At 38.2% G+C, this 22578-nt stretch overlaps 1 protein-coding gene across 8 annotated transcripts in view; it reads right to left on the reverse strand.

The window, feature by feature from the left end:
- SCMH1 (Scm polycomb group protein homolog 1) overlaps positions 1–22578 on the reverse strand; it is a 151864-nt gene that overhangs the window by 56414 nt on the left and 72872 nt on the right. For 7 of the 8 annotated variants that reach the window (XM_019643795.1, XM_019643800.1, XM_019643792.1 and 4 more), the window contains 2 exons: positions 12355–12443; positions 7239–7482 (listed from right to left, as the gene is read on the reverse strand). The exons of the other annotated variant lie outside the window; for it this stretch is intronic. In XM_019643795.1, coding sequence (XP_019499340.1) covers positions 7239–7482; positions 12355–12443 — 333 coding nt within the window. The remainder of the gene's footprint in view (positions 1–7238; positions 7483–12354; positions 12444–22578) is intronic. 8 annotated transcript variants of the gene reach the window in all.

Below are 22578 nucleotides of genomic sequence, written 5' to 3' on the forward strand. Positions count from 1 at the left end.
GGGAAGCATGGGACAGGGTTTTTCTGTCCTTTGGGCAGATAGAATTAGAATCAGTGAGAGAGCCCAGAGCCCTTGTTTCATAATCTAGTGCCACTCACTTCATGTCCCATATTCCTAGTTCTATTTGTGTGTACAATAAGAGAAAACCAGTTAACGGGAGTACTGGCTCACTGCACAAACCTCATCTCATAAATATATTTATTTTTCCCGATGAAAGTAGAGCACTTATAATGCTTCTATGTGTGCAGCTCTCTTTTCTTGAGATGTCTAGGCATCTTTATTTAGATACAATGGACATACGGTGGGCATCCGCTATGTCTACCTGGTGCTATGTGTTTGCACACCTATTTTTTCATTTAAATCAATCAACCTGGGTAGGAGGCACTTCTCTATCTACTCCACTGAGCTTAATATGCTAATAGGAGCTGCTCTACAATTGTTGAATAGATGGGTGAATAAAAGCCAGAGTTTCTAGATTTCTAGATGTGATTAGAGTATGAGACCAAAGCTGGAGTAAGGAGATATTTTCTGTGTGTGTGTGTGTGTGTGTGTGTGTGTGTGTGTGTGTGTGTGTGTGTGTGTGTGTGTGTGTGTGTGTGTAGGGAGGAGATGGTATGTCAAATAAAGGCAAGGCCTGGAATTAGTATATCTGAAAGGGGAAAAGGGAAAATAGCCAAACAACCAACTGACTGTCCTCAATAAGGGCACCAAATAATTTGTTCCATTTCTTACCCAATGTTCCCACACTTTTTCTGATATGGTTAGTGAACACACCTTCTCAGGAGACAAGAGGCACTATTGGTAGCCAGAAGCTTCCTGTAGAGAGGACATTCTCTTGCTTGTTGTGGCTTAGTAGAAAATGAAGTTGGGTAGAAGTCTGGGTGCACAGGTGTACATACGTTTAGTGACAGAGAGACGGGTGAATATGGGCTCAGGGATGAGCCTCTGGAGATGAGTGGCCCTTGCCACTCTTATTTTTAGCTGTAAGGTTTCCAAAATTAAAAAAATAGAACATTAGTTAAAATAACTTTTAATGTGCTATTTAAATTGCAGTACAGTCTCATTTTAATTAAGTGAATTATGGCTTTCGATGATAATGAATAGAAATGGAATCAGAAAATACAGCATGACCTATTTCAGTCAACAAGTATTATTGAATAACTACTATGTGCCAAGGGCTGGGGATATAAAGATGAAGTTAATAAATTAGTTCTTTTTTTTAGGACTCAGGTAGAAGTAAATCCTAACTTCTTAGACATGACAGAAAGAATAGTTTTAGCTCCCTTATTAAAGCTTGTACTGAAAAACCAGCATTATTTTACAAGTTGCAGTATGTACTATTTGTTAAATAAATAAAATAGTTGTGATGACTGTTACACTTTAAGAACCCACATTTTGGCTTTTTTGTTTAAAGGATGTGCCCCCGCCCCAATCTTGTCCTTTTCACTACAATGTCCCTGCCTCGATTCACTCTCTCATCTGGAATATTATAACAGCTTGTTAATTTACATTTGTCTCTAGCTTCTGGAAGCCACCCATCCGTTCACTGCTACCTGAATGGTTCTTCTAAAACACAGATCTGACCTGGAACTCCACTAATTAGAGCCCATTCAATGGCTCTCATTGCTCTTAGGGGAAAGACCCAGCTCCTTAAAATGGTCTAAAGGGAAGCTGTGCATTTCCTGTGCCTTCCTCTCCACGCTTCTCTTTCCACTCTTCTTTCGTGCTACAACCTGGTCATTTAAACATTTTTGTGTTCCTCAACTACACTTTTTTTCTTTTTTAATCTCAGGTCTCCACTCATGTGTTCCCATGGTTAGCTACAGCTCTTTCCCTCCCTCCCCATTCTGTAAGTTTCAGCTTAGATGTCACTTCATTAGGAAGCCTTCCCTGACCTCTAGCTTCCAACCCTCCAATCTAGGCCAGGGGCCCCTTTGCACTTTATGACTGCAAAGCTGTAATTCTTTATTGGTCTATATGCTCACAAAACTATAAACTCTACAGGTAGAACTGACCTACGTCGTGTGACCTACAGGTGAGCCCTGCTTGTGTTACTCTTGCCTCTACCCTGGTTTCTTCTTGCAGAGTTTAGGATTGCGGTTTCATCCTCTTTCTGACCCAGAATCCCAAAGTGATTACTGTACAGTTTCCTATGCAGTTTTGCAACAGGAAGAGACCATTCACAAAGTAAGGGAAACACTTTTTGAATGTTTCACAGAAAAAAAGGAAGAGATGTTCTAAAAGTTTTGTTTTTAAGCATCAAATTCTTACTCTCCAGACCGGGGTAATACTTCTACACATCAACCACAGCACTGAGTCAGATTTAGAAGTTTTCCCTTTGTACGAAGGCACAGGTAGAAAGGGCAGACTGAATGGGTACAGGAGGCCTGGCTGACCATTTACTCCAACAGGTATGCTCAGCACGTCTATTGGACTCCTATATTTGTATATAGAGAGCAGCGAGACCCAGCTTACACTATATGAAGTCACAAAAGACTGATGTATAATCCAGAATGCAACAGATTAATTTATAATAAAAATATAAATATGAAGTAGCTTGAATCTCATGTTCTCTTACTGATGTAAAATTATTAATACACAGAAAGCTAAGCTAAAATCTGAAACTGGCTTGTCTAGCCTGAACTCAGAGCAAGGGAGAGTTAAGTGGATTATTATGATGGCAAAAGGCCTAATAAGCATTACAGTCAGACTAAGTGGATCGAACTTTTTATTTGGTTTTTAAATTTAAAAAATAACGCATGTCTCTGTTTCAATTTTATTTTAAGCCACACACACAAAGTGATGAGCTAAAAATAAAATAAAATAAAATAAAATAAAATAAAGCTTTTATAACCAAGTACGCTGGATTAGTTGTAAGCTTGGTATTTGCTGTCCATCAAAGTTGGCTTGGCCCCAGGAGTTTAGGAGCTAAAAAGGATCTGGCTTAGCAAAGGAGAAACAGCTGGCAAGCAGGAGTCCCCTTAGAGAGGCAGAGTCTTATGTGGGTGGAGGGCAGAGCTAGGTGATAGGTGAGCTGATGGATCTGGGATCAAGTAGAGAGAGTCATAAGAGTCACTTATTTCCACCCCCAAGATCAGGAAACTAGACAGTGTTACAAGGGCGGAAGGGCCCTTAAGGATCATCTATAGAGTTCCACCTCTCACATTCGGAATGATTGCTCAAAGACATAAAACAAGTTTGTGGCCCAGTTTGGGTTAGACCCAAGTTCAATGCTATGAGATGACTCTATGCTGCTTCTTTCCCGTTTCATAGCAGGATCTGGAAGCCAAAATCCAGGGTCTCAAGTGAAGCTTTTAAGGGAGCCCAAAGGAGAATGGGGAGAGTACAGGGGAGAGGTGTGAAGGCAATACGGCTCAAAGTGATGGCCGTGACAGCTGGTCCTACTGAGAGGTCTCCATGGCCTTTCCCTCTAGACTCGGATGTCACAATCCTCTGAACTCGACTTCTCTCATAAATGAAATGTATCTGAAAACAATTACACCTAGTTCAGAGTTACCAGGAAGATAAAATGAAACAATGTGTGAAAGAACATTACATGAATATTGGTATTTTTTCCTACTTACTGCGAGCAAGAAACAACTATATTGTTTTAAATTTTTTTAACATTTGCACACTAATGACCAGAGGTGGAAAAGGGGGAGATAGTATGATTAGAAAGAGAACCGGCTAATACACAGAGAACATCTTGTTTTGTGAAATGAGTAACCACATTTTTTCCACATTGTATCACTTGCTCCTTAGCCAGGACACTGAGATGGCTGAGGTTCTATTACTGAAAGCTGCATTACAGAGCCTGCTTGAGGGGATGGGGTGGGGAAGGCGGGAGTTGGGGGAAACAACCTGGCTGCTGGGATGATGATCGAAAGACCTGGACTGGAAATGCCAACTGGAAGAAGGCCTCTCTCTACCTTCTGAGCCTGGTCCTTCTTAAAAATCTAAGCTCTCCAGAGACACACAAAAGAGGAGAGGAAAACAGTCAGCAAGTACCTCTGGAAACACCAACCACATAGTGAGTCATGTTTCTTATCTGTATAGTGTGCAGTCAGAAAGGAATGCATGTCCAGCAGCTCCTGGACCGACACAAAGACTCTCAAGCTCTTCTCAGCTCTTCTGGCTCTGAGAACTGCCTAACTGCTCTAAGAGATTCGCTGATTAAAATAACAGTTCCCTACGCAGGAAAGAGAGAAAAGAAACCTAACTGAATACAGCCTGGATCGACAAGGCTTACCCTGTTTTAGTCTCAAGTAAACAAAAATGACTCCACTACCAATCTCAAGGCGCTTCTCTTCTTGCTGCTTCCAAGAGATATCTCACAGGACTTGCAGAGGGATGGCAACTGGCTTCTCATACTGATGCCAGGGCACGTGTTTCTTGAAGCATATGGGAGGAGTAGCACTTTCCTTATGCAGGAAGAGTGTCTCATTTCCCCGACCCCCATCTTAAGTTCCCTCCACTTCAATGCCACCAACCTAATCCAAGTCACCCTTATCTCTTCCTCATCCATAGATACCACGGCACAGCCCATTCCCCACAGAGCAACCCAAGTGATTAAAAAATAATAATAATAACAGCTTTATTGACATATAATTCGAATGCCATAAAACTCACCCTTTTAAAGTATGTAATTCAGTGCTTTTACTAGATTCACAGAGTTGTGCAAACATCATCCCTATTTAATTTTAGAACATATTCATTATCCCCAAAAGAAACTTCATACCTATTAGAGTCATTCCCTGTTTTCCTCCCCCCACCCCTGGAACCCAGCGCCTGATAACCACTAACCTATTTTTGTCTCTGTGTTTTTGCCTACTCTGGACATTTCATATAAATGCAATCATACAATCTGCGGTCTTTTGTGACTGGCTTTTTTCACTTGGCATAATGTTTTTAAGGTTATGTATGGGGTAGCATGTATCAGTACTTCATTTCTTTTTATTGCCAAATAATATTTCACATGAATATACCATATTTTATTTATCTATTCATCAGAAGATGAACATTTGGATTATTTCAACTTTTTGGCTATTATGACTAATGCTGCCTTGAACATTCATGACACATTTTTGTGTGGACATATGTTTTCTATTCTCTTGGTTATATACCTACAAGTGGAATTGCTGGGTCAGAGGTAACTCTATGTTTAATATTTTGAGTAACTTCCAAACTATTCTCAAAGTGGCAGCAGCATTTTACAACCTTACTAGCAATGTACAAAAGTTCCAATTTTTCCACATTCTTGTCAACACTCGTTATTGGCTCTTGATTATGGCCACACCCATGGGTGTGAGGTGGTATCTCACTGTGGCTTTAGTTTGCATTTCCCTATCGACTAGCGATATTGAGAAGTTTTTCAAGTGCTTATTGGCCATTTGTATATCTTTGGAGAAAAGTCTATTCAAACCCTTGGCCCATTTTTTAAACTGGGTTAATTGGTGTTTTTTTTTATTTGTTGAATTGTAAATGTTCTTTTATATACTGGATACAAGTACAAGTGATTTTTAAGAAATAAATCAGATTTGTCAGTCCCCTATATAGTGCCCTCTAATGATTCCCTACTGTGTTTACAATAAAATCGAAGTTCCCACTCTGGCATACAAGGTCCTATGTGTTTCTGCCACTCTCCCCTTCATGCAGTGCGCTGTGGTCGGAGCAGTCATTCCAGCACCACTGCACATATGTCCCAGTGGCCTGCCTGGAATTCTCTCCCCTTGACTGGCTCCTTCTCATCATTCAATTCAACTATTACTTCTTCAGAAATATTTTCCTGAAAAGAAATTGTATCTAAAGAAGCTCCCCCCTCCACAAAGAAGAACAAGGAAACTTTTGGCGATGATAGATATGTTCACTATCTTGATTGTGGTAATGGTTTCATGTATGCATACATATGTCAAAACTTCTCAATATAAAACATATTTATACTTTAAATATGTGCCATTTATTTTACTTTAATTATACTTCAATAGAGCTGTTAAACAAAAAACTCCCTTTACAATCACATCTTCACTGTCACTATCTTATCAAACTATTTCCTTAGGAGAAACTGTCTATCTGAAATCACCTTGTTTATTTAAATACAAAATGTTTACTATCTCATCCCACTAGAAGTGCCACGAGGGCAGGACTGTTATTTATCTTTGTAACTGCTGTATCCTCAGCTTGGTTCAAAATGAGGTGCTCAATAAATAGTTGGCCAATTGAATGAATGAATTCAACAGAGGTTTAGAAGTGACCCAGAGACCACAGGAAGGGTGACTTTCCATTTCCTCAGATTCATTACTACTTTTAGACTTAAGGGGATGAGATTCATATTACTTCCTTTATTAAGAGCAGCTATCTCACACTCGATCTTGGATAACCTCCAACATCATCATCATTAGAAATATTATTTACTATTCGATTACTCAGTGGTACTATTCTAGTACTTTATATATAGTCTCCCATTGGTAGTGGTTATTTTTATAATAGTATTATAATAATGACAATATAGTGTATTAAAATATATAATACAGTAGTAATATATTATAGTGCAATTATAATATAACATAGTATATCATTACTATATCAGCAGCAATACAATAAAAACATGTTTAGCACTTGCTATTTGCCAGATATTAGGTGAGCAATTTACCCATGTGATATTATTTATTCCTCACCATAACTTTATGAAGTAGCTATTCATTCACAGATGAGGAATTTGAAATTTAGAGAGGTGAACTAACCGCCCCAAAGCCACACAGCTGGTAAAATGCAGAGCTGGAACTCAACCTAAGTCTATCTTACTTCAAAGCCTGTGCTTTTTCCATTCTGCTACAGTGCATATCAAGTATTTTTATAACACAATACTACTCCCGCTCGTATAATCCCCTAAGACCCGAGGAAGATGTGCATCCTGAGAATCACATTACTCAAACTCGGAAATGGGTTAGGAACAAAAGTCAGAGATGAGAAGCTAGTTGCCTGAGAATAAACCAAGATATATAGAGCCAGGGATTTTTACTTTATCACAAACTTCATGTCTAGCTTCATTTGACATTTTATTCCTACTGTTTCTGATTACTCTTGGGCAAACTTTGTTTTTTACCAAGCTGCTGGCCTTTGCTCCTCCTCTGCCCTCTAGTGAGGTTTACTGGTGAAGATATGCTGACCATGAGAGATCTGGGTAATCTCCATTATCACTGGGTCGTCCTGACTGCAAGAGCTGACAGATGGGCCTTTACCTTTAGTGCCAGGTGGCTGTAGGTTGTCTCCAGTCAAGGAACACCAGCCCACAGGGAAGATGTCCCGGGAGTCGAAGCGGCACCAGTAGTCAAAGGCCCCTCGCCACCCATCAAAAGTGACAAGCACCTCTGAGCCCCGCACCTCCCCAATAGTGGCTGGGCAAATGAAATGAGGGTTCTTCCTGTCCACAGCTTCTAGCTTCATTCCCATTTTGAAGAAGTTGTGAGAAGGTGATGGTGGTTCCTAGATGAGAAACAGAAATATATAGACCTAGGCCCAAAAGACTGCTACTTCATTTGGATTCTTAAAAAGTGACTGCTAGGTAAGATTTATAATGGAGCTTTAGTCTTTCTTTTAAATGAATTTCAATGTATACCAAAGTATTACTTTGTTAATAACATCTTTGCTTAAGATTTTTTTTTTAAGAAGTAAAAAGTAACAGATAAAGCTGAATCCCTTTTTGTGCCCTTCCCCTATCCCATTCTCAAAGCATGTTTTTATGTATATTTGCATATTTTAAAATTGTATATAAATGGTATTATACTGTACTTTCATTCTATAACTTTCTTTTTTTGTTCAACATGTTTTTAAAATTTATCCATGCTGATAAATTTAGCTCCAGTTCAATTTAACTGCTAACAATATTCCATTATATGTACCCATCATAATTTATTTATTCTCTTTTTTTGGAATTTAAGGTTTTTCTAATTGTTTACTGTTTCAAAAGAGTTTTAATGACCATTCTTGTACTTGTTCTTTGGATAAACGTGGAGGGTTTCTTTAGGGTACATATCTAGGAGTAAATTGCTGGGTTACAGGATAGATATATATTCTGCTTTATTAAACATTGTTAAATTGCTCTTCAAAGTGGTTTTAACATTGTACACTGTTAGAGTTCTCTCTTTCTCTTTCTGTCTCCCTCCCTCCCTCTCTCTGATTTGCAATGTAACTGCATTGACAGAGTTCACAAAAAAGTGTTGTATTCTCTGTTCTGTTCCCCTGGTTTTACTGTCTGATCCTGTACCAATAACAATCATATTAAATGGCCATCTGGAAGAAAAAAATCTCCCTACTTTGTCATTCTTCAGTATTGTTTTAGCTATTCCTTCTCCTTGATCTTTCACATGAATTTGAGAATCAGTTTTTCAAGTTCCACAGAAAAACCCCATTTGGATTTTGACTGGAATTCCAATGAATTTATAAATTAATTTGGAAAGAAATAACCTATGTATGTATGTATGACATTGAGGCTTCTCACCCATGAACATGATAGTATATTCCATTTGTTAAGTATTCTTTCTTCTTCTTTTTTTTTTTTTTAGTTGAGCCATCCTGCCACCTGTTGGCAGCTGAGCTTGGGCCAGGAATCAAACCAGCGACCCTGTTGCTCAGAGCTCACACTCTTGAGCGAGCTCTTAACCAACTGAGCCATTTGGCTGGCCCTTGTTAAGTATTTTTTAATGTAGTTTTCTTTAATATAGGTTTTAAAATTTACTCTATAAATATCTTATATTTTTTACTAACTTTTTTATAGGCATATTACAATTTTATTGCTATCATAAGTGGTATTTTTAAAACTTTTATTTTCAAAGCATTTGTTGCTGTTAAATAGGAATGCAACTGATTTTAAAAAGTTGATCAACTTATTTAATACTAATTAGCTTATGCTGATTGATACACCAATTTTTCTGTTTATCAGTTATCAAGAGATGTATATTAAAATATTCCCTAGTGATTGTAGATTTTCCAATTTTTCCAAGTAATTATGTCAAATTTTGCTTTATATACTTTGAGGATATGTTTAGGAGCATGTATATTTATAACTTTTATTTTCTTGGTGAACTATACTTTATCATTAGATAGTGATCTCTTTAATGTTTTTTTAGCATCAAAGTCTCCTTTGTCTAATTTCAGTATAGTTCATAGCAGCTTGATTTTGATAAAGATTTGCCTGGTATATCTTTTATGTTCTTTTACTTTCAACATTTTGTGCCATATTTTAGCAGGGTCTCTTGTAAATAACATGTAGCTAGATTTAAGAACAATCTAATCTATGTCTGACTAAACTGACGAGTTTAAGCTCATTTCGTGTGTTAACTGATATATTTAAATTTATTACAATTATTATAATTGCCTACATTTCTATTTTACTTAATAAAGTTCTTTTTTTTCTCCTTTACAACTGACTGAATTTTCTTCCCTTTCCCCCCTTCATTGATTCAGATGGTAACCATTCTATTTATAGTCTTTTAGTGGATTCTCTTAGGGTTATAACTGTATAGCTGATATAAGTCTATATATAACTCTTTATCTCTACTCCAAACAACACAAGAACCTTAGAATATTTCACTATTCCTGAGTTAATAAGTGTTTGGTAATTTAGTTCTACATTGTTATACTGACAATCATTTTTGTTACACATTTTGGTTTACACATTTATAGGCAATGCCTGATTAGCTTTGTCCACATGTTAGCTAGTCTTTCTGCACCACTGCTTCTTGCATCTCCTTTTTTCTTTCTGGGTTCAATTATCTTCTTGCTGAAATACATTCTTCAATTGTTCCTTCAGCAGGTATATTAGTATCTACTTATATTAATTTGTTTGAAAATGACTTGATTTTACATTCATTCTGAAATAATAGTCTAACTAGATATAAAATTCTAGGTGGATAACTATTTTTCTCAGTACTTTGAAGATATTATTCTATTATCTTTGGCTTGTACTGCTGCTGTCAAGAAATGTGCTGTCAGCCTAACTGTAACTTCTTTGAAGGTATTCTGTGGGATTACTTTTGACTTTAGTTATACCACGTTTTGTGTTTTTTTTTCAGCTGAACCATCCTGCCACCTGTTGGCAGCTCAGCAGCAGCTCAGCTTCGGCTGGGAATCGAACCGCTGTTGCTCAGAGCTCGCAATCTTAAGTGAGCTCTTAACCAACTGAGCTACTCAGCCGGCCCCATAATGTTTTAAGGTACATATGTATCTTTATTACACACTCTAGAAGATTCTGTCATTATCTTTTCAAATATTGGCTCTTTTCTATTCTAAGGATTAATATATCTGGATTTCATGTTTAGCATTACTGGACCTTCTAATATCATTCTCCTTGTCGCTTCTCTTTAACATTTTCCATCTCCTTATCTCTCTGTGCTGGGGAAATTCCTTACGTATCTTCCAGTTACTTCTTCTTTATCTATATCTAAGTTGCTTATACACCTACTTATTAATTTTTAATGCTAATGGTTAAATTTCATTTCTAAATGTTCATTTACTTTTTTTCAAATCTGTCTTTAAAAAAACAGGGTTTTGGGCCGGCCAAGTGGCTCAGTTGGTTAAGAGCTCGCTCAAGAGTTTGAGCTCTGAGCAACAGCAGTTCGAGTCCAGCCCGAGCTGAGCAGCCGCTGAGCTGCCAACAGGGAGCAGGATGGCTCAGCTTAAAAAAACAAACAAACAAACAAACAAACAAAAAAACCCCCAGGGTTTTATACTTTTCTCATTTTAAAAACTCCTTCATTTTTAAATCATTTTCAAATATTTAATTTATAATCTCTATCTGATGGTTCTATTATCTGAAAGTCCTCAGGATTCTAACCTTACTGTTTGTTGTGTCTATTGATGCCCCACCATATTGGATTGTTTTGAAGGTTCTGTAATTCTGAACTCAGTACTCATCTTCAGTGGTACTTTACTTTCAGGACTTCTGTGAAATCTGGGTTGAAAGCAATCAAACCCTCTAGAGAGGCTTTGGGTTTGCTTCTGCCAGGCACTCAGAAATATCTCCATACAACTCTGGAGTTTCTAGACAGGACAGGTCCTGTGTTGAACCTTGGACTTCCATTGGGAAGACTGTTTTATCAAGGTCAAGGTGGTGACTCCATTCTCACCCTATCCAAGCCCAGGCAGAGACTCTTCCTCATCAGTGTACTAGTCATTTCACTGAGTAAACATTTGAGGGGTCTGATCTGGTTTTGTATGTGGCAGTCTCGGGTCCATTCCATGGCCTGCCGGGGTCCAAGGCTTCATCTTCTATCCTATCGTGGCTGTTAAAAGACAAGATTCTTGGACAGTAAAACTGGCAAAGCCCCTTAATCACCTTGGGGTCAGGACATACACTCCACACTCTAGTTTGCCCTCTTCATCCTGGCCTCTGGAGTTTTCTTACTTTCTAATAAACTCAGCAAAGCATTTAAAAGCATATTTGTTGCCTTCCCTCCCCCAACCCCCCAATATTTTGAGAGATTCTGTAGTGAAAGGGTTTTTCAGTTGCCCCATAGACTATATTCTGGGAACCAAAGTGCTCTCAGGGTTTAGGCTTTAATAGCAGTTTAGAAAAGCCTAATTCTGTCCCCTTTATAGTAACTCTAACCTCATTAAAGCAACTGAGAACAGACCAAGTGCCTCATCCCTGGAAAAATAAGGAAGAATGAATACAGGTTTGGGATCCCTGTTCCACCACTTACTAGCCATGTGATCTTGAGCAAGTTCCTTACTCAAAAAATTTGTTTCCTTAACTGTTAAATGGAAATAATAATCCTTGATTCAGAAAGTTAACTGTGGATATTAAATGAGGTAGTGTATATAAACTCCAAACACATTGTAGGCATTCAAAAAAATCGTCCCCTTTCTTTTTCTCTGTTTAGCATATGGACCTTATGAAACTCTAATATCTACTGGGTTGTCGAAAAAGTCATAACACATTTTTGCAACAAAATACATAGAAAAAATACGTCATGATTTTTCTGACAACACAATATAATGAGAATGGCTCCTTTAGACTTCCAGCATATTTTATATGTTTTACTAGTAAACACAATTTAACTTAACAACCCTGTGAGATAGATGGAATCCTATTTTATATGCAAGGTTAAAAGGACATAGCTTATTATTGGCAGAGCTGGAACCCAAAAACCAGGAATCCTAACTTAAAGTCTAATATTCCTCTGGGCATAATTGCTGCTTCATAAGATACTAAAAAATTCTTCTGCTGAACTAGTTTCTGAGAAGGCATCCTCAGGCCATAAATACAATAGAGACATCAGAGGCTCAGTAATTGGAAGAATGTAAGCATTTGACTTTAAGCAGTTTGGAGCTGGTGATATCTGAGGGACACCATACCTTGTGGAAAATCCTGATGGGAGCCATCTCTGCTCCATTTAGCGTCTTCAAAAGGAACATGGGCCAAGAGGAGGCATTCAGCCGAAATCCTGTAGCAGACATAATGGGTAACAGATAAAAAATGTTTCAAAGGGAATGGCGATATCAAGTTTTCCCTTTGGAATCCAGCTACTCCTGCCACAAAATATGCTGTGATAAGTTACAGAATCATGGATTGTTAGGAAAGGACTTAAAGGTTAAATAGAAGAAATGCCTCATTAGACAGATGAGGAAGCGAGGCCCATAGAGGGAGTGTAACTTGCCCAAGTGTAATGTTGCAAAGTAAGCAGTGGAACAAAGTCCCCAACCAAGTGGCCTGACTCCAAGACAAGTTCTTATAGATGGTATATCATAGTGCCTAAAAAGCTTCCCTTCAAAAATCCAAAACAGATGTGAGATAGGATTAACAAATACTTAGAAATGATCTAGACAGTAGAGTAGGAAAGTTCTTCTTCTTAATGATCTCTTAAGAAGAAACCAAATATGCCAACTGATAAACCCAATATACAAGTAAATCTTTTTGGTTTATCTCAATATAAACTCACTGTTTCTCTCTCTCTCTCTCTCTCCTCTTTCACACATACACACACACACACATACACACACACACGAGTACAAAACACTTTTTCATATCCATTTTTACTTAAACAACTAAGAATCAGGCAATGATGAAGATGGAAGGGATCATCCTATCCCAAAATATTCATTTTATGAAAGAGTAAAAAGAAGTTTAATTGTCCACTGTTAGCAAGGAAAAGCCAATAAGAATGTATCACTTAAGAAATTGTAAAAATAAGATGGTTATAGTAGTTACGTCTTCCAATTAGTAAAAAAAAAAAAAAGCTCCAAATACTTCTTTAAATCTAGCTTCAACCCTCTATCTTTTTTTTTTTTAAGATTTTTTTATTGGGGAATTGGGGGATGGGAACAGTGCTGGAGAATTGGGGGAGGGGGAACAGACAAGCTGCTGTCCTTTTGTTCTTCAGTCTAGTTGTGGAGACGTTGCTTCACTGGCCCAAGTAGGCACAATCATTGCGCTCTTCCCAGCTGAGACAGATCAGTCGCTGGCTTCTAGACGGCTGTTCACGCTGGCTGCTGGCTACACACGGTAGCCCATGGCAACCCACTGCAGCAGGGGCTGCAGCCTACGCCGTCACCGGCGTCTCACAGCAGCCCAGTTCCAGTTTGAGCTGTTGTTCAGCATCTTAGCTGTAGAGGGCAGTATCACTGGCCCTCATATGTGGGATCTGAACCGGGGTCCTGCTGCTCAGAGCTGGCGTCCCAAGCCAGCTCTTAACCAACATGCCACTCGGCCGGCCCTCAACCCTCTATCTTGAAACACCAAAACATACTGCTTTTTCATAGTCTCCCAGTCTACCTGAGCTTTCTCTTTCCTGACAGAAGAACCGACAAGCCGCGCCAAAGCTTGGAAATAATATTAATAGTATCTGATATTACTGAGCTACTTTACTGTGTGCTACATTGTGCCAATCACTTTCCACTGGCTAACTCAATCGTCAGGACAACCCAGTGAGGCAGATATTATCTTCATTTTATAGATGAGAAAAGAGGTACAAAGTAAACTGCTTAAGATTTCAAGGTGAACAAATGATAAATACAGTATAGAAACCCAGGCATGATGGCCCTTAAGCCTAATTTCTTAGCCACTATGTTAAACTATCAGTGTGCAGGTAAAATGAAATAGGAAGGATCAGCTTTGGGGACTAAGTGTTAATTAATAACTAAAATTAAAGGTGAAGAGGTGAGAAGAGAGAAGAATATGGAAATAAGAAAAGAATGACCCCCCATGATTTAAACTTTTAGACTCAAAGCTGGCTAGGCTAAGTCAAGCTTCCCAGGGTCAGGAGATTTCTTAGGGTAGCTCCCTCACATCAGTAAGGGTGACAGCAATATGGATGTTCCTATCACTTAATCTAAAACTGCCATCACTTATTTTTTTGCTTGTCTAGTTTTTTATTGTTTTGGAAAAACCCCAACCCTAATTCTATGTGATTTGTTGGGAACATCTATTGCATGGCTCTAACTACCTGGCCATGGAATGGAATGATTGAGCTACCTTATTCCCCACCCCCAAGGTGATGTGGGGATCCCTCTACTTCTCCAAATTAAAATGAATCCATAATCTGTCTTGGGGAGGTTCACTGAAAGAATTTTAACATTGAAAGGGACCTCAGAGGCCATATATTGTAAAGATTGTGTATTGTAGATGACTGAAGTCTAGACAGGCTAGGAAACTTGTTTATGGTCCTGTAAATCGCTCTTGCAGAGTTAGGCTAGAGCCCAGGACTTTTCATCTGGTTCCGTGCTGCCTCCCAAAGGAAACACTGATTATGCACAAATTATGGGCCAGGCTCCATGTGCTAAGCTCGTTAACTGCATTATCTCATTTAATCACTACTACGACTCTGTGAATTAGATATGAGAAAAGCAGCATGGGTTCTGGAGCGAGGCTGCCTCGATTCAAATCTAGCTGACACCTAGCTGGTGTGTAACTTTTGGCAAATTACAAAACCCTTCTCTGGCTTTGGTTTCCTCAACAATAAAGGGGGATAAGAATAGTAATTACCTCAATGGGTTCTTCTAAGGATTAAATAGGTTCATACATGCAAAGGACTTGAAATGCTACCTGGTATATAATAAGTGTTAGAAAATGCTGGCTATTATTTTTATTATTACAGACGAAAAGACTGAGGGTAGAGAAATTAAGTAAACTATCCAAGGCTACTAAGTTAGTAAATAGTAGAGGTAGGATATACACCCAAGTCCTCTGTCTCCAGAGACTTCATTATTAATCTTCACATTAATATGTTCAAATATTTCATCACTCAGTCCTTCCACACCATCTCTCTTGGTAAAAGAGTTAGAGTCATAAATTTGTGAAAGAAAGAAGAAGAAGAACAGTAATTTAAGGGTATCCTCAAATTAAACAATGGCCTGGGGTGTTTGCAAGGAAAAGGAGAAGTGGGTAAGAAACCCTCACCTCTGAAAGTGGGGGTACCTCAGTGCTTGGCTATTTCTTGCTCCCTACCATCTTCCTGTCAAATAGATTGCCAATTTATATCTCCAGCCCAAACCTTTGCCCTGAATTTCATGCTCATATTTCCAACTGCCTTATTCTATAACTCAACATGGATGTCAAGAGATCTCAAAATGAGCAAGTCTAAAACAGAACTCTTGATGTTGCTACCCCCTACAAACTTGTTCTTTCCTCCAGTCATCTCATCTCAGTTAATGGTACCACTTATTAAGCCCAGGTGTCCAGACCAAAAAGCCTAGACTAAGTCATTCTTGATTCCTCCCTTGTTATTACCCCTCAAATACAATTAATCAGCAAGTCTTGATGGCTCTTCCATCGTGTGTATCCTAAATCAAACCATTTCTCACCATTCTATAGTTCTCGCCCACTACTAACCACCCCAATCTCAGCCACAATCAGGCTCTGTCTAGGCTACTGGGACAGCCGTCTACAGACTCTCAAGCTTCTGCTTTTGCCTCCTACTGTCTGTTATCACACAGCAGCAGCCAGAATGTTCGTGTTTTAAAATATGAATCAGATCACAGCACTCTTATGCTCACATCCCATAACACAGAATAAATGTAAATTCTATGCATGTTAACAAGACTTACATGATCTGGAACTTGCATGCGTCTCATAACTCATCTCCTATCACCCCCCTGCCCCCCCATTCACTGGTCCTTCTGTTCCTCAGACACACCAAGCTGTGTCCCTCTGCCTCAAACACCCTTCCTTTACCTTAAATCTTTAATAGCTCTTTGATGAAATTTCAGCTCCTAGACTATCCTACCCAAAACAGCCTCCAAAATCCTGCTCCCTTCTTATTTATTCTTATATCACTGCCTGAATTTTCTTTCTTTTTCCTTGTAATGTGTACGTATTTTCCAACTACAAGCTCCATAAGAGTTTTATTAAACGAAGAAAAAAAATCTCCACTTACTCAATCGTTGCCAGGAATTGATGGATGCGTTATCATGTGATTCCATTTAATCCTCACAAAAATCATGTGTGGCAGAGTTTATTAATGATCTGGCAGGTGAGGCAATTGAAACTCAAGATTAAAAGTCAAAGTAAAGCAATGTACCAGTGGCCACATGACTAAACTAGTAAGTGGCTGAGCTAACATTACAAAGCCAGGTCTCTTTAATTCTAAACCTAGGCACCCTGCAAGTGTTTTGTGCTTACCTCAAAATTATTCGCATGGAACCAGTTATAAAGAGATTCCAGTTGCTCTCAAGATGGTGGGACCACTGAATACATTAGGGCTCAGCTGTTTAAACTTAACAGTGACCTGGTGAAGCTCCGGACTTAAATGTAGATCAAGAGGTCTAGAATCTAATAATAGTTCATGCCCTCTGGTGGCAGGTAACAGAACAGCACTCACACCAGGGACCAATGTTATGGGCCCTCTGCCCCATCCCGCCATTGTCTTTATATAATAATTCCAAGTTTGGTGAAGTCACTGGACTCTGTGGCTGTCAAGATGGTTCCAATGACAGTCCCAACTCATTCTCTCCTCCCAGAGCTTTACATGCATGTAGATATATACAAATACATGTACAGAAACATGCCACGAACTCACTGTTACAACCTTGGACAACTCACTTTCCTTTTCCTGTATCTGTGTTGGTCAGATGAGGACACTGAATTAAAGCAGTGCTTCCAAACCGAGGTTTGGTGATCTCTCTAAACTCTGCCCCGAGAGCGAGAGAAACAAGAAGTGGAACTGGAAGAAAGATGCTGAACAAACTGTCTTCCAGGAGGAAGAAGTGGCTGTATTGGGGAAAGACGGCTAGGTGACAGGACTCTATCACCACTTTGCTGCTACACCCCCATATACACATGTAAACACAAATTCAGATTAGTTTAACTGGGGGGTGGCGGTTGTGACTAATCTTGAGATATGCACAGGTACAGATGGTCTGGTATTACCCAATGCCAGGAGCCTTGCTGCAGAAAAAAGGGTGTTTGGTGAATATTTTAAAAATTAACTTTTTAAACATTTAAGCCACCATAGTTAAAATTACTTCTCTATAATTTTCTTTTTGTTCCTCCCCTCCCCCACAAAAATTTCTATAAACAGAGTTCAAATTTCTGTGACCAGAACATGAGATATGCTTCCTTTTATTTTTTATTTTTATTATTAGTGTCAGGTGTACAGAATAATGCAATAGTTATCCTTTTCACCCCTCAAAAGAAACAACCCCCCTCCCCCATCTACTGCCCTCCCACCCCCGATATCATACTTATCTATTACAATTCCACTGACTCCATTCCCACACTCTACTCCACGTCCCGTGACTATATGTATATATAATTATAGTTGACATACATTATTATTCAACATCACTTTCAGAAATACAGTGCGGTGGTCAGGCCTCTACACTGACTATGAAGTGGTCTCCCCAACAGGACATGAGTCCATCTGGCCCCCTAAGAAATATTTACAACATTATTGATTATATTCCTCAGACTGTCTTGTTCTATCCCTGAGGCCATATTGCAATTACCAATTTGTATTGTCTCATCCCTTCCCCTTCTCCTTCATCCCCACCCCCTCCCAACTAGCAACCCTCAGTTACGCTTCTTTTTAAACCTTCCTTTTTATTGACAGGTCCTGGAGGCTACTTAGCCAATGAGAAGGCTGATGAGTGACAGGAACATGCAAACCGTTCCTTTCAAGGCAGTGCACTACACAGACACCAGAGCACATGACCAAGCTTGCTGAGTAGGCACTTTGTACTGGGATCCTGACACACTTGGCTTGGGGCCTCGCCAGAGGCCAGCTTCCTCTTCTCTAGACCAGTGACTCTCAAACTTGGACACTGGAATCCCCTGGAAAGCATTAAAAGATACATCAGTATCACCCCAGAAATTCTAATTTTACAGATCTAAGGCCTAGGCACTGACATTTTTAAGAGTCCCTAAACGATTTTAACTGGCAGCCAAGTTTGAGAACTAGTGATCCAGACAGCCCTGTTTGGAAGAAATAATCAATCTTGAGTAGTAAAAGAGGTCAGTAAAACAATGGGATGTGAGGAAAAGGTTGGCAGGACTGAGACGTCACCTGTAAATCATTCTACCCTTCTACCAGTTTTCCCTAGAGGACTCTACAAGGGAGTAAGGAATGTTCCTATGTGAACAGAAAACACACACACGCGTGCGCACACACACACACATGCGCGCACACACACCATAAAAGATTTTAATGGAGAAGTGTTCTTTGAGAGCAATGCTTCCCAAATATTGACCAACTGCGTTAAGAGTCTCGGGAGAGCCATTTACCATGCAGAATCCCAAGCCCCATTACCTAGAGATTCTGATCAGCAACTCTGGGGAGAGGTCCAGAGGAGGCCTGGGGAACATGAACACACACACATACATATGTATAATTATATATATAATTTATTTAAAATTTTTTATTTTGAAAAATTTTAAACCTAGAGAAAAGTAGCAAAAACAGTTTATGAACAACTATGTATCCTTCACCTAGATGCAATAACTAATACATTTTGCCACATTTTTCCATATATCTATACACACTTTTTCCTCTGAACTATGTGAAAGTCAGAGACATCATGACACTTCACCGCTAAATATGTCAGTACATTTGTCCCCAGAACAAGGACATTCTCTTTTAACTGCAATATTATCATACCCAATAGTTTTATTAAAAATATTCTTAATTGTCCTCAAACTAGTCTTTATAGTTATTTAATTTTTTAAATACAAGATCCAATCAAGAATCACATATTGCATTTGGTTGTCATGTTTCTTTAGTGTCCTTTAATCTGGAATAGCCCTGTTGCCTTTTGTTTGTTTTTCATGAAATTGATATTTTTGAAGAGTCTGGGCTAGCTGTTTTACAGAATGTCCCACAATTTGGATTTTTTCTGATTGTTTCCTTGATTAAATTACATTCATGCTAAACAGTTTTGACAAAAATACTATACAAGTGATACTGAGTACTTCTCACTGCATTATTTCAAGAGGCACATAATTTCAGTTCGTCAAACTGTTGGTGATACTAAATTTGTTCACTTGTTAAGTAGGGGGTGACTGACAGATTTCGTCACTGCAATTTCCCTTTATAATTAATAGGCAATCAGTGGGAAGAAACTCTGGGACTATGTGGATATTCCATTCTCCAATAAGCTTTTTTACCCTCTGGTTTTAGCACTCACTGATTATCCTTCCCAAATCAACTGAAATGGTAATTGTCTATCATTCCATTTATATTTATTAGCTGGCATTCTGTAAAGAAGATCTTTCAACTTTTGATTTTTTTTCCCCTTTGTGTATCACTAGGGACTATGGATGCTATTATCACTGTTTGTTTTTATTATTTTTTATACTCATATTGTTTCAATTTTGGTTAGTAAGAGCCCCTTCAAGCTGGCTCCTGTGTCCTTCCTTCTGAAATGTCCCCATCATTCTTTGAGACTTTGCTTTCTGGCATAATTAGATGTTCCAGATTCACCTTATATTTTCTCTTCTGCTCAGCCTTGGAATCAGCCATTTCTCCAAGGAGCTTGATTCCTTTTAGTGGAGAAAGGGATTTAGAAACCCATTCTAACCCAAAATCAAGGTGTGCTCATTGCCTTAAGTATCTCTGAGATGTCACTGCTTCTAGCCCTTTTCAATGGACAGAGCTTGGAAAATATACACATATGATACATACAAATAAATGTATTTATATGTTAAAGTTTAGAGTTCATACAGATATCTCCGATCAAATCCTACAGTGCACGGTTCTTCTTCATGTGCCCCCATTCCATATTGTTTACTTATATGCTCTATCTTTAATACATGCAAAATAGTTTCAGTTTATGGCAAAGCCATTAACAATATTACGAAGAAGTCAGAATTTCTTCACAGTTCCACTTTTTCTTTAAAATATGCCCATTAAGGGTGTACTGTGAAGGTTCAGTGTTCAGGTTATTTAATTCTTTTCTCAATGTGGTTATAATATCTACTTGATACACTGTTCAGTTTGTAATCAAGTTTAGGATATGCTTTGTTCATCTTTTTTTGGTTTAATTTTATTTATTAAGTAAAACAACTACATAATTCAAAAGTCAAAAGAATATAAAAGGGTCTTTTCAGAGAAGTGTCACTCTCATTCCTATAATTTCCAACATGTTCCGAGGCACTCCCAATAAGTGGCCTTTTCATTATTTTCTGGATTAACTTTCCTGTGTTTCTTTTTATAAAACTAAGTATATAAAAAAATTCATGTAAATATGTGTATGTGTACATATACACACTTATTTCCCCTTTCTCAAAAGTAAGTGGCATTAAGTACATTTAAATTGCTGTGCAACCATCGCCACCATCCAGCTCCAGAACTTTTTCACCTTCCCCAACTGGAACTGTACCCATTACACAATAGCTCTCCATCCTCCCCTTTCCCTCCAGCTGCTGGCAACCACCGTTCTATTTTCTGTCTCTGTGAATTTCTCTATATTAGGTACCTCATACAAGTGGAATTAGACAGTATTTGTCCTTTGTGACTGGCATATTTCACTTAGCATAATGTCTTCAAGGTTCAGCTGCACTGTAGCATGTGTCAGAATTTCCTTCCTTTTAAAGGCTGGGTAATATTCCATTGTATTGGATTGTCGGAAAAGTCATGACGCATTTTTGCAATGAAAAACAGAAAAAATACGTCATGACTTTTCCGACAACCCAATATGTATATATCACATTTTGTTTACCCATTCTCCTGTTGAAAGACACTTGGGTTGCTTCGATCTTTTGGTCACTGTGAATAATGCTGCTAAACATAGTTATACAAGTATCTGCTTGAATCTCTGCTTTCATTGTTTTGCCTATATACCTAGAAGTAGAATTCCTGGATCATATGGTAAAATTCTATTTTTAATTTTTTAAAGAAACTGCCATATTGTTTTTCATAGTGGCCGCACCATTTTACATCCTCAAATAGCAATACACGCATTCCAATTTCTTCATGTCTTTACCAACAGTTGTTATTTTCTATTTATTTGATAGTAGGCATCTATCATGATGGATGTGAGGTGGTATCTCACTGTAGTTGGGATTTGCATTTCCCTAATGATTGGTGATGTTGAGCATCTTCTCATGTGCTTATTGGCTACTTGTATATCTTTTTTAGAGAAATATGTATTCAAATCCTTTGCCCATTTTTAAATGAGGTTTTTTTTTGTCTTGTATTGAAGATTATATATGTACATATAGTTAATAACCAGAATACATGTATATATATTCAGAATATATATGTTCAGAATACACACACACACACACACACACACACACACACACACACACACTGGTTATTAACCCTTTATTAGATATATAATTTGCAAATATTTTGTCCTATTTCATGAGTTACCTTTTTACTCTGTTGATAGTGTTGTTTGATGAACAAAATTTTTAACATTTTGATGCAGTCTAACTTATTTTTTTCTTTTGTTGCCTGTGCTCTTGGTGTCATATCCAAGAAATCATTGCCAAATCCAATGTCATGAAGCTTTTCCCCTATGTTTTCTTTTAAGAGTTTTATAAATTTTAGCTCCTTCAATTAAGCCTTTGATCCATTTTGAGTTAATTATTATATATAGTGTACAGTGAAGGTCCAACTTTATTCTTTTGCATGGGAATATCTAGTTTTCCCAACACTATTTGTTGAATAGATAGGTGATTTAAAAAACAGCTTTACTGAGATAACCCAAATCCCGTTAAGTATATAATTCAGTGCTTTTTGGAGTTGTGCAAAGATCAGTCTATCTAATTTTAGAATATTTTCATCTCTCTTCCATAAAGCAACCCATATCTATTAGCAGCCACTCCCATTTCTCCCTTCATCCCAGTCCCTGGAAACTGCTTCTGCCTCTGGATTTACCTATTTTCTCCTGTGTGGGTTGTCTTTTCACTTTCTTGATAGTGTCCTTAAAAGCACAAAAGCTTTTCATTTTGATGAGGTCCAATTTATCTAGTTTTTCTTCTGCTGTTTGTGCTTTTGGTGCCATATCTAAGAAACTATTGCCTAATCCAAGGCTTATTCCTATGTTTTCTTTTAAGAGTTTCATAGTTTTAGCTCTTACATTTAGTTCTAGCACCCACTTGTAGTTAATTTATATATATGGTGTGGAGGGAGGGTCCAACTT

This window comes from Hipposideros armiger, unplaced genomic scaffold (assembly GCF_001890085.2).
Source record: "Hipposideros armiger isolate ML-2016 unplaced genomic scaffold, ASM189008v1 scaffold_82, whole genome shotgun sequence".
Lineage (NCBI taxonomy): Eukaryota > Metazoa > Chordata > Mammalia > Chiroptera > Hipposideridae > Hipposideros > Hipposideros armiger.